This window comes from Alternaria conjuncta (assembly GCF_024043145.1).
Source record: "Alternaria conjuncta strain BMP 0040 chromosome Unknown scaffold_1, whole genome shotgun sequence".
NCBI classification, from domain to species: domain Eukaryota; kingdom Fungi; phylum Ascomycota; class Dothideomycetes; order Pleosporales; family Pleosporaceae; genus Alternaria; species Alternaria conjuncta.
In genome coordinates, this window is record NW_026250090.1 from 1131916 (window position 1) to 1143727 (window position 11812).

At 53.5% G+C, this 11812-nt stretch overlaps 5 protein-coding genes across 5 annotated transcripts; 2 read left to right on the forward strand and 3 right to left on the reverse strand.

Moving 5' to 3' along the window:
* Positions 1 to 554: 554 nt before the first annotated feature.
* Positions 555 to 2231, forward strand: J4E85_000401 (uncharacterized protein; the record flags this gene model as incomplete). The annotated part of the gene is made up of 3 exons (XM_051464692.1): positions 555 to 1085; positions 1137 to 1979; positions 2049 to 2231. The coding sequence occupies 3 exons, from the start codon at positions 555 to 557 to the stop codon at positions 2229 to 2231; spliced, it is 1557 nt and encodes a 518-aa protein (XP_051331213.1).
* Positions 2232 to 2639: 408 nt separating this feature from the next.
* On the reverse strand, positions 2640 to 4143 carry J4E85_000402 (uncharacterized protein; the record flags this gene model as incomplete). Its single annotated transcript, XM_051464693.1, has 3 exons — positions 2640 to 2767; positions 2831 to 3455; positions 3508 to 4143. The coding sequence occupies 3 exons, from the start codon at positions 4141 to 4143 to the stop codon at positions 2640 to 2642; spliced, it is 1389 nt and encodes a 462-aa protein (XP_051331214.1).
* Positions 4144 to 4843: 700 nt separating this feature from the next.
* PHB2 (Prohibitin-2, subunit of the prohibitin complex (Phb1p-Phb2p)) lies at positions 4844 to 5907 on the forward strand (the record flags this gene model as incomplete). Its single annotated transcript, XM_051464694.1, has 3 exons — positions 4844 to 5021; positions 5096 to 5520; positions 5572 to 5907. 3 exons carry the CDS (start codon positions 4844 to 4846, stop codon positions 5905 to 5907), a joined length of 939 nt encoding a protein of 312 aa, XP_051331215.1.
* A 275-nt stretch (positions 5908 to 6182) lies between these two features.
* On the reverse strand, positions 6183 to 7646 carry J4E85_000404 (uncharacterized protein; the record flags this gene model as incomplete). Its single annotated transcript, XM_051464695.1, has 1 exon — positions 6183 to 7646. The coding sequence occupies one exon, from the start codon at positions 7644 to 7646 to the stop codon at positions 6183 to 6185; it is 1464 nt and encodes a 487-aa protein (XP_051331216.1).
* Positions 7647 to 8666: 1020 nt separating this feature from the next.
* On the reverse strand, positions 8667 to 10652 carry J4E85_000405 (uncharacterized protein; the record flags this gene model as incomplete). The annotated part of the gene is made up of 1 exon (XM_051464696.1): positions 8667 to 10652. One exon carries the CDS (start codon positions 10650 to 10652, stop codon positions 8667 to 8669), a length of 1986 nt encoding a protein of 661 aa, XP_051331217.1.
* Between the last annotated feature and the right edge of the window lie 1160 nt (positions 10653 to 11812).

The window sequence follows — 11812 nt, forward strand, 5'->3', positions numbered from 1 at the left end:
AATCGGCCAACGGGAGACAGGGTTGAGATGCATGGCTAAGGCGGCCGCGATAGACTACCTCCACCCTAGTTACTCGATAGAATCGAGCAACGTGTATTCCAGGGTTCGCCGATGCTCCACAGTCCCCTGACGCCATGTTAGCTGACCCAGATTCTGGCTACAATGCCCCGAGAGGATCTTTGGGCTGGCCCATACCAACGGGTAGATAAGGACCTGTACCCCAGGTTTTGGCGTTTTTGATAACGACTTACTGAGCGCATCTCTTCTCTCAAGCGTCTTCTCTGTTTGAAAGTACTGCTTTGCCAAATTTCAGCAAGATACAGACTGCATTCCTCTTTGACATCTGTTAGGCGCAACACCAAACGTGCCTTATCAACGCTTATCTGCAGCTCACCCGGAGACGCCCACCTTCTTCCCCGCGTTTGCCGAGTTCGGGGCTTGTTGCTGTATATAGCTCTTGCTGTTAGCACGGAGCTGAGCACTTTCAGACTTCTTTGCGCACTCTTTTCTTCTCTTCGTCTTCTCACGGTCGATTACATTTCCAACTTGGCATCATGGCACCCCACGCGACTACGCCTCCACCCGCCTCCCACGAGCAACCCATTCAAGCCATCACAGTCCTTGCCTCCTCAAGAGCAGTTGTTGCTGGTCGGTTGACTGAGGCTACCATCGTTGTATCAAACCTCACAGGAAAGATCACTTCCATCTTCCACTCAGTACTTCCTCCTACAGACTTCCCAGAAGGCACACCATACACCGACTACTCGCCACACATCTTACTACCTGGTCTTGTCGATGCCCATGTTCACCTCAACGAGCCTGGTCGGACGGAGTGGGAAGGCTTTTGGACTGGCACCCGAGCTGCGGCTTTCGGCGGTGTCACAACAGTCATTGACATGCCCTTGAACGCTATCCCTCCTACGACTACGGTCGAGAACCTCAAGATCAAATGCGAAGCATCACAGGGAAAGTGCTGGGTCGATGTAGGCTTCTACGGTGGCATCATCCCCGGTAACTCAGGTGACCTCAAGGCTTTAGTCAAGGAGGGTGTTCGGGGCTTCAAGGGTTTCCTGTGCGACAGTGGAGTGAGCATATTTACCTCAGCACCCTAGCACGTGACACTAACCACTCCCTAGGTCGACGAATTCCCCGCTGTCTCATCCCTCGACATCGAAAAGGCGCTCCTAGAACTCAAAGACTCAACAACAACACTAATGTTCCACGCCGAAATGATCCCACCCATCACCGACTCTGTAGGCGACGACGTACAACAGTCCCTTCCTCCACTCGCCCCCAAAGGCCCATTAACTTCGTACGACACATTCCTACAATCCCGCCCGCCATCCTTCGAAACCTGCGCCGTAGCCGAAATCCTCTCCCTAGCCCATCTTGCCCCGGACCTGCAACTCCACATCGTGCACCTCTCTGCCATAGAAGCCATCCCCATGCTACGTAAAGCGCGCGCCGACGGCATCAAAATCACAGCAGAAACCTGTTTCCACTACCTCGCTCTCGCATCCGAAGGCATCCAGGAAGGCGACACAAGACATAAATGCTGCCCACCTATCCGCTCGCAATCCAACCAAGATGGCCTCTGGGAAGAACTGCTTCAAGACACAGCCGATGGCGTGATTCAAACAGTCGTCTCAGACCACTCGCCTTGCACGCCTGAGATTAAACTCCTACCTCCACATCTCGCACCTAAGAAAACGGGTGAGAGCAGCAAAACCGAAGTCCAAGGACCAGAAGGAAAAGGCGATTTCTTCAGCGCTTGGGGCGGCATCTCGAGCGTGGGCCTCGGTCTACCTATCCTGTGGACCGAAGGCAAGAAGCGCAATCCCGACTTCAGCGTCGAGGAAATCGTACGCTGGTGCTGTAGGAATACGGCGAAGCAGGTTGGGCTGGAGAAGAGCAAGGGTGATATTAGTGTGGGTTTTGATGCTGATATTGTTGTGTTTGACGATGAGGCTGAGTTCTTGGTATGTAATTCCCGATTTCTTCTTTCCTCCCTTTATTTACGGATGGGCTGTGGGCTAACGGTAATGCAGGTCGAACCTAACACCATGCTCTTCCGCAACAAGGTCTCGCCGTATGAGAACAAGACGCTCAAGGGTGTTGTGAGGGAGACTTGGCTACGCGGTCAACGCGTCTTTTCGAGGACGGAAGGGTTTCAAGAAAAGTCTGGGCCGCAAGGCAAGTTGTTGCTTGAGCCGCGCAAGATGAGCGCTTAGGTCAAGGAGGGTGGGGGATTTGCTTTGATTGTTATGGAGGGTATGATGCATACATATGGTTGGGATACGCTGCATAGAGCATGTAGCGTTTGACATGTTTTCTTTCTCTACTGCATAGATGGTGTTTTTCATTTGGGTACGAATTGCATATTCAGATATTTAGAATCTGAATATGAACCTGAGTACGAAGTACGTGCTTCTGCTTGTTTTCCTCACAAGTCATGAACCAAACGCTGTGTACAGAGCACCGGGTCCTCTCGCAATACGCAATACCATGTAGTATTCCATGCCAGCTAACAAACAACACACCGAGAAGAAAGCGTTTCTCGGGTACAGAGTATAGTACACATCTCCCAACCCCTATGTAGGCACATCTCTTGGTCTGTGACCAAGGCCCCGGAGAATAGTCTACAAGTATTTCTTGGGCGCACCGCCTCGCCTCTTCTTGTACACGATATAAGCACCGGTAATCATGATCTGAACAGCGACCGCAATGAAGAAGAAGGTCATTAGGCTGGGTCCGTGGCTGCCAACAACTGTGATACCAAGTTAGCTTTGCTACCCTCTCAGGACGCACAGGATAGAGAATTGTCACTTACCATCGCCCATCATACCAGGCAGACTCGACATGACGTGTCCGTGGTTCCTGTCCAAAGCGTGATGAATTTGCTGCATCATGTCCTTGTAATCCTTGTTCTCGATGTCTCGCAGTATCTGCATAGTCGTGCGCTCAACCTTTTCCATGTTGCGGATTGTGGCCGCGGCGCGGTCATCCATGGGCACAATGCGGCGATGGAGCTCCTCCCAGCGCTCCATGTTCTCCTTGTGGATGAGTGTAACGGTCTCTTGGATTTCATAGACGCGGTTGTTGATGATCTGAATGCGGTTGTGAAGGTCGGCGAATTGGTCTTGTTGCGAGCGGATGTTGCCTGCTAGGACGTCTTCGAGCATCTTGGGGATGTCTTGCTGCGAGGTGGAGGAACCGTAGTTCTGCTGCCCTTGGTTCTGCTTGTGTGTCTGCTGCTCATGGCCTTGTTGGGCGGCGAGGTTTTGCTGTTGTTGGTGTTGTTGCTGGGAGTTGATGTAGTCTTTCTTGCTTAGGTTGGGCTCTTCGCGCGTGTACGAGTTGGTGGTAGAGACGACGAACTTGTGGACTTCGAAGGAGTCGGGGTTCTCGGCGGAGGACGCGCTTACACCGAAGTAGTAGCCTTCAGGGAGATCGACCTAGGGGGATAGTTAGTGGTGTGTATCTGAGCGCGTGGCTTTGAGAGTATACCTTGTTGGTCTTGAAGCAGGTTTCCCCGTCTACAATGACTTCTAGGAAACCCTCTGCGTGGTGCAATTTGATAGGAGTAAGCTCTCCACGGTTCCTGTATGCGTAATCGCATCTGCCAAAGGCCAATGTGTCAGGGTCAGGGTGAGCCCTGATGTCCTTGGTCCCGTCGTTCAGGAAACCGCGAACAGAGCCGCCGTGTCCTTCATACTGATCTATGACGAGTACCAGTCCGTCAAACTTGGGAGCCGTGTACAGACTCGCCGGTGTCTCCCGCGCTTGTGAGTCCTTGATGTACCACAACTGCAGGTTACCGCCTCCACGCTCCATGCCAGTCGCTCTGAAGTCCAACTCGGCCGTCCAGTCGCCGCTGTGGTGTAGGGGGTCCTGCGCCCATATCGAACCACGCTTGCCTCCAGGGTAGGGAGGTGTGAGGATAATTCTGTCGGAAAGAATTTGGGGCACATAGTCGTCTGAGCCCTGGATGACGAAGTGAGGGACTGTCGTGTAATCGGGCGAGATTTGCTGGCCAGCTTTCTGGCCAAAGCTGAGGTTGTCTATGACATATTGGGCGTGCGCTGTGGAGAGAGCGAGGGTCGACCAGGCAATGGTCCGCAGCGATTGCGGTGTGATGTGCATGTTGGAGGGGCGCAACGCGGTGCTCGGGTTGACTATGAGGCTCGACTCGGGGTGCAATTGGTTGCTCGATTATATTCAACGTAGTCTATCTATCTGGAATCTTGTCAGAGGATTGTCGAATTGGAGCTAAAGCAGTGAACCAACGTACCTGCTGCTTGGCTGATAGTAGCTTCACCTGCGTCGCAATGGTTCACGCGACGGTCGCAAGTCAATTAATCGAGAGTGAAAGAAACAATCGGGTATCACGAAACGATGGCAATGCACAAGAAAAGAAGAACCGCCGCCAGATGGGCAGGAACGAAACCGAATGGAGATGGGGGAGCTTATGGACAGCTGTGCTTAAGACGGGTCTACCTATGCCATTGATTGGGTGGTCTATGCGCCGAGATACTGCGACAACTCTGGTAAGCCACCATCTAAGATGAGACGTCAAGCCCGCGAGGACATTCGACCTGTGGGTACGACACTGATGGAATGTTTCAAGCGATGCGCAAATGACCGAAAATATAGTCGCAAAAGGGTCTAGCCACCGCGATACAGCAATGCGGAGGTTGCTTGGCGGTTCGGTGCGGTCGGGAGTCGTGATTGGCCGACTACCATTTTCTCATCGTCGACTACCTCATGACCGAGCTGCATCCGCCATCGTCGCCGCCTACACGTCTCACGCACCCCACGCCAACCCCTCACCCTCACGGCCAACATGTCTGCACCGGATCCCAAGGAAGCCTGGGCGCGCATCCAGAATGAGCTCACACGACGCGGCTCTCGATTCGGCGGAGCGGGCGGCGGCGGACCACCGAAGGGCCTCTTTGGAGGTCTTGGAGGCCTGGTACTAGTTGGTGGTGGAATCTGGATGGCGAACAATGCTCTGTTCAACGGTACGTCTCCTTTAAAGAGCTCTCTCCTAGGGCCTTCCCATTGCCATAACACCAATGAGACTGACTTGCGACAGTCGACGGTGGTCACCGAGCAATCAAGTACACCCGAGTAGGCGGCGTCCAGAAGGAAATCTACAGCGAAGGAACCCACTTCCGCATTCCCTGGTTCGAGACACCCATCACCTACGATGTGCGCGCCAAACCCCGCAACGTCGCCTCCCTCACCGGCACCAAGGACTTGCAGATGGTCAACATAACCTGCCGTGTACTGTCAAGACCGCGAGTCGAATCTCTGCCGCAGATCTACAGGACACTGGGCACCGACTACGATGAGCGTGTCCTGCCTTCAATCGTCAATGAGGTTCTCAAGAGCGTCGTGGCGCAGTTCAATGCCAGCCAGCTCATCACACAGCGTGAGAACGTTAGTAGGCTGGTACGCGACAACTTGGTCCGAAGAGCAGCGAGGTTCAACATCATGCTCGACGATGTCTCTCTAACAGTAAGTTGCCGCCCACCTGTTATTACCCCACCATGGTCTAACCCTCCTTAGCACCTCGCCTTCTCCCCCGAGTTCACCGCCGCAGTCGAAGCCAAGCAAGTCGCACAGCAAGAGGCCCAACGTGCCGCCTTCGTCGTCGACAAAGCCCGTCAGGAGAAGCAAGCCACTGTCGTCCGCGCCCAGGGTGAGGCCCGCTCCGCCGAGCTGATTGGTGACGCCATCAAGAAGAGCAGGAGTTACGTTGATCTCAGGGAGTTCGAGAACGCCAGGAATATCGCACAGATTCTGCAACAGAGCGCAAACAAGGTCTACCTCGACAGCAGGGGTCTTGGTCTAGACATCAGCCAAACCACAGCCGACAAGGAGCAGAGGGCGAACAGGAAGTAAGAAGATGAAGTGGAATGTGTCTCTGAAAGAATACTATTCGAAGGCAACGCCGTGTATAAATATCTCTGGGAAAAGCGAGGTGCAAGCGTGCAATTGTGTAGCTTTCCACTCATGACTAAATAACAACAAAGTACTCCAACTCAACCCGGCTGTCCCCATGGTACGAGAGGTGTATGCAATGGACCAGGCATACCACTCAAAAATGACATGAAGAGGATGGAAGCAAGACTGTCGAAAGGGTAATGGTATTAATGCGCAAGTACTACATAGGGGTATCACTCTTCGCTCTTCCTCTTCTTCTCCGCATGCTCATCCTCCTCTCCACCAGCAAGCTCAGTTCCATCTTCACCAACCTCACTCTCAACCTCGTCCACAGCCCTTTTTCTCTTCTCCGTCCTCGTAACCTCCTCGCCAGCCGACTTCTCCGTAACAAACAACGTACTAGCCGTCTCCTTGACGCTACTACTACTCTGCTCACTCACCCCCTGCTCCACCACCGCCTGTCCATCCTCTTCCTCGTCAACCAACCCCAAATCCACCGTGTTCTTCTCCGGATCCTCGAGCGCAGCCTGAATCTTCTCAAGCCCCATATCGTCTCCCTCAAGCGTCTCACTGATATCAGGATCCACCCAGCCCTCTGTATAGCTGCCCCCGAAATCAATGATCCACAGCTCGTCATTCGCGTCGACCATGAAGTTGTCTGCTTTCGCATCACCCCAGATGATACCATTGTCGTGGAGCAACGACACATACGCTGCACTCTTCTCACTCCAAACACGCCTCTTCTCTTCGTCGACCGACGACCTGAGCAACTTGGTCAACGGCGTTGGCGCATCGATGTTCTCTAACAGCATGCCCATGACTTCAGTCTTACTGTTGCCCTGAGCAACAAACCCGCGTAAATGTGGAAACTTGATATCAAGACCTAGTTTCTCGATCTTACGCAGGATCTGTATCTCGCGCTTCACAGAGTCGGGTTGGTCGGCTACCACCGGCTTGAAGAAATATGTCTCGTTTGTCTCTTTGTGGAGGACTTGGCCTGGGTGTGCGGGAGGTGGCATGCTGACTTCTGACTCGACGATCAGGTCGTTGGCGTTGAGCCAGGGGAGCTTGTAGTCTTGCATGTAGTTTGGGACTTTCATGCGGGGGACGAGGGCTTCGATTTGGGCTTCTAGGTCGGATGTTGTTTCCAAGAGTTCTGGTGAGAGTTCCCCGTTGGCGATTTGCAACGTGTAGAAGTATGTCGGTCCGTGATACCATTCGTAGAGGGTGGATTCTTCGGGTTCGCGGTTCGGTGGTGCGTAGGTGTTTGTGATTTCGGAGAAGGAGGCGAGGATCCAGTTTCGCAGTTCAACGCCTGCGCTCGCGGAGTCTTGATCGGCGTCTTCTCCTGTTTCTGAGACGTCGTCCTCTACGTATTCGTCGTCAGAGTCGGCTGTGACGTCGATGCCGCTATCCTTTCCCTCTGAGCCTTGTCGGTCTTTGTTCTTGTTCTTCTTGCTCTTCACTTTTGCTTCTCGTTCTTCGGCGAGCTCCTCTTCGCGCTCGTCGGCTTCGCGAAGCGCAGATATCTTGTCGAGGTATTCGTAGTAGAGAGGCTTCTCAGAGGACTTCTGAAGTACCTTGGGGTCGACAGTGACGTGGAAACGGACATCATTGATGAGAGCTGTGAGCGCACAACTATCGTCGTTGTCATAGGAAAAGTGTAGGGTATGCGCTTTGGTGGTAGTTTGAGCCATTGCTTGAAAGAGAGTGCGATTGGTGCTAGGCGTACCGGTGGGAGTATGAATGTGAATGGTCTCTAACATGAACGACGGCACACTACATCTATACTGACATCGCAACAACCCACAGACTCATATCTACCCCTGCACCGACATCATCGCTGTTCTGGATCGCCGACCTAATCGCATTGCAAATGCCATGCCACACCATAGGGGGCTTTGTCTGACCCATGCATCTACATCATAGATGTCGTCCTGATCTGCAGGTACGATCGAGACAGTGGGGAACGGCACCTTCGGGAGGCATTCTAAGTGGCTGGCAGGTGCTGGTGCGTCAATAGATCCGATCTGAAATCGACGTCAGGGTATCGATCTGAAACTGTATGAAATTGGAAAGGTTGGGGTGAAAGGGATCGGGGGCTGGCGCGTCGCGAACACGGGTGCGCGCGATCAGATGTCGTGACGTCAACTAATGGCCGTGACGACTTAGCGCTTCTGCGTTCCTGTGACGACCACCCAAAATTCGATAGATCAGATACTAGATTTGCTTTTGGTCAGCTCGTTCGTTGACCCAAAAATCACATGTAAAGATTGTGTCTGCATGGTGATATTTCAGGATGAAGTCATATTTGTCGATTGACAAGACGTCCAACATTGTCGCATTGCTACATAAACGCTCATCGTTCATATCGATGCATCGCTAGCAGAAATACTGCACTAGTTCTGACGTTCAATCGTCGAGATAGCCAAACCATATACGCCGTTTTGAAATAACAATTGTGCCTGCCAAAGGAGCGTGATCCCCACGTCGCGCGGCCCCTATAGTAACAAAAACCAGAAGCGAAACATGATCCTTTCCTAAGAATGATCTTAGATCCTGTCAAGATCTTGGAGAGCCTGCCCAGAAGTAAGAATTGAAAGCAATGCGTTGAACCATCTTCCAGAGATTTCGCAAACGCCGAGTCATTATACGTCGTAATCCATAACAGTTATCATACAGCCTCGCAGTGGCGTCGTCGCGTCGAGTAAGAATATTTATACGGTGAAGTCCAAAAGGTCGTACGATGAGGAGTCCAATGAAGTGAAGTCGCCCATTGCCTTCATCTCAAGGTCGAACTGGGAGTATGAGGTGTCAGGCATGGTGTCGAACAACTCATCGAGAGCGTCTTTGGGCTCGATTGGCGATGTCGGTGGTGTTGTGAATTGATGAGACTGGACAGACGACCGTGATGGTGACGACGAAGCCTTTAGCGGGCTGGACTGGACTGGCGCGCTCGAACCGTTTGCGGACCCAGCGGAAGCGGGCCGCATGTCGGCGGGTGACATAGGAGGCGTATGCGAGTGTTGTGAGAGCTGTTGGAGGATGTTCATTGACGCAGCGTCGCTTGAGTAGTTGGCAGACGCAAAGCTCGGTTGTGCGTCCTCTGCGAATGGGCTTGATGAGGCCTCAAAGCTGTTACATGTATCAGTATTGCATTGGACAAAGTGTGGTTGAGGAACTAACCTGAAGGGATCCGCTGAAGCGTTCATGGAGTCGTAGCTTTGAGAGTCGGACAGAAGCTGGGGCATGTCCTGGGATTGAGCTGGTTCGTAGCCCTCGAGTGGTGATGGCGATCGAGCTTCTGAGTACGGCGAGCCAGCTGAGGATGGTGCTGCCGATGCTAGTGCCCGCGACCTGCTGGCCTTCTCGACACGCTGCTCCATGTCTGGACGATTCTTCTTCGGTCGGCCACGCTTGGCTTGTCGGCGGACTGCGTCAGGGAACCCACCGACACACATACCACGCTGACGGTGGCGCGTGAGGGCATCTTGTCGTGCGAACCCGGCGCCACATGGGCACTTGTAGGGCTTGTTGCCTGAGTGGATCTTTGCGTGGCGCTTCAGGTCATGCTGGCGAACAAAGCACTTGCCACATCCATTGCACTTGTATTGACGATCGCCAAGATGGGTTTGAACGTGCGATCGGATGTTTTCTCGTCGTCCGAAGACCTTGCCGCAAGCATGGTAGAGGCAGGTCCACTTGCCAGTTGTGGTATCTTGCTCGCTGATGTAACGCGCAACTTCTTCAGGTGCGATGCCAGTGAACTCGAAGCTCGCGTCAACCTCAAGGTCGTTGAAGATCTGAGGCTGGGAGAATGAGTCCATGGGTAGTCCGTTGATCGACATTGAAGTTTGCGGTGTGGGCAACAGAGCTGGTGCGTGCGAAAACATCATCTCTTGGTGCTCTTCGATGTTCTCTAGGAAAGAGTGCATGTCTTTCTGCTGTTGCGGCGAAGAAACTGGCGATGGCGACAAAGCATCAGATGTGTAGTAAGAGGACGACTCGTAACCCATGTCGGCATCTGGGTTGTCAAAGTCGAAAGTCATGGCTCTGGAGGTTGGCTCGAGGTTGATGTCACCCATAGCAGTGAAGCTTGGGTGCTGGGTTGCGCCAAACGACTCATGGCTTGGTAGCTGCGCTGGTTTTTGCGGTGTCGCAGTGGGGGTTGGGAGGATGTTAATGAAGACTTGTCCACTTGAGCCATACACTGATTGTATGTGCTCGTGGAGTTCTTTCAGTTGCTGTGCAGTGGGGGGTTTAGAGGGGGATGAGGGAGGCTGCTGGGGAGACTGCGCACGGAGTGTCCGTCGTGGAGTCCGCGGTGTGATGGGAGAGATCTGTACTGGGGACGCCAAAAAGGAATCCTGGGGGCCCGGCTGGGGCTGTCTTAGCGGCTGCGCTACTTGCATAGATTGCTGTGGTATTTGTCCTAGATTGTTAGTATTACTTACCGTACTGTCCTCCTGCTGGAAGGTGGGTGTGTCGAAGGGTCCTGGTCGTTGGGTGTAGTCCTGGTGTTGGGCTTGTCGGGCGGCATGGATGGGGTCTAGGTTGAGGCCGCGTAGATCCAAGCTCATGCCGCTTCGGTTGCGTCGTTGTAGTTTAGCAGGTGGTGCTCGTACTGTGGGTGCGTCAAAAACAGCTGGTGTCGAAAGTTGTCGGCGGTGCTGAATCCGTTGGCGCTGGATGCCGGCTGGCATATTTGTGGACAGCATTTCGTATGCAGGTGGAGTCCGGAGTCGGTTCTGGAGGAGGGGGATAGTCCTGTGGTGTCCGAAACTGGTATGTTGTTAGCAACTGATATCATGTGATGGCCCGACCACGATGAGATGGAAGCCTCGAGTTGAGAGATAACGACTTACCTCACGCAGTGCAAGCGGCGCTCCGCCGGGCGGTTAGTATCCTTATGGAATCCTCAGTACAGATGCAGTCTCCCAGTAGCCTGCGTCAAGTAAGTCTGGCCGAAGCCTGTGTGTGTGTATAGTGTGGTGGTAGAGATGTGATCAGTAGCAGTCGCTAAAGCAGCAATCGATAGTTGAAACGAACAAAGAGATGTGGATGCGAGAGATGAGTAGCAAAGTGGAGGATAAATGCGGAGGAGGATATGACGATGTATAATGCCTTACCGGGTCGGGTAAACATTGAGCTCTATCTGGCGTTGCCGCCGCAACGACATGGTTCCAAGGTTACCCGGAGCCGCCCATGCACCAGAAGCGCGGCTAGGCTGAGACGGCGATAGCGCATCTGCGAAACGCACGGGGCGCCCGGTAGCCCGCGGGCCTGCCCACATTGATTTTGGTACTTTTCGAATTCCTCTGGTGCCTTCTCCCCGCAACCTTTGCATCTACGTGAGGAAAGCATCTCGAAGAGAGGCTCAGCGTTCAAGATGCAGATTTTCGTCAAGACCCGTACGTTACCACCCGCACACACGCTACGCCGCCATCATCGCCCTGATCGCATGCGAGGCGCCACCTAGAACTCAGCGGCTAACAACCTCCCAGTCACGGGCAAGACCATCACTCTCGAGGTCGAGAGCTCTGATACCATTGACAATGTCAAGTCCAAGATCCAGGGTATGTAGCGACACACCGCTCTACCGGTTTCGCGTCTAACGCCGCTCAGACAAGGAGGGCATTCCCCCGGACCAGCAGCGTCTGATCTTCGCCGGAAAGCAGCTCGAGGATGGCCGCACTCTTTCGGACTACAACATCCAGAAGGAGTCCACCCTCCACTTGGTCCTCCGCCTCCGTGGTGGAGCCAAGAAGCGCAAGAAGAAGGTGTACACTACCCCCAAGAAGATCAAGCACAAGCGCAAGAAGACCAAGCTAGCGGTCCTCAAGTACTACAAGGTCGACGGTGA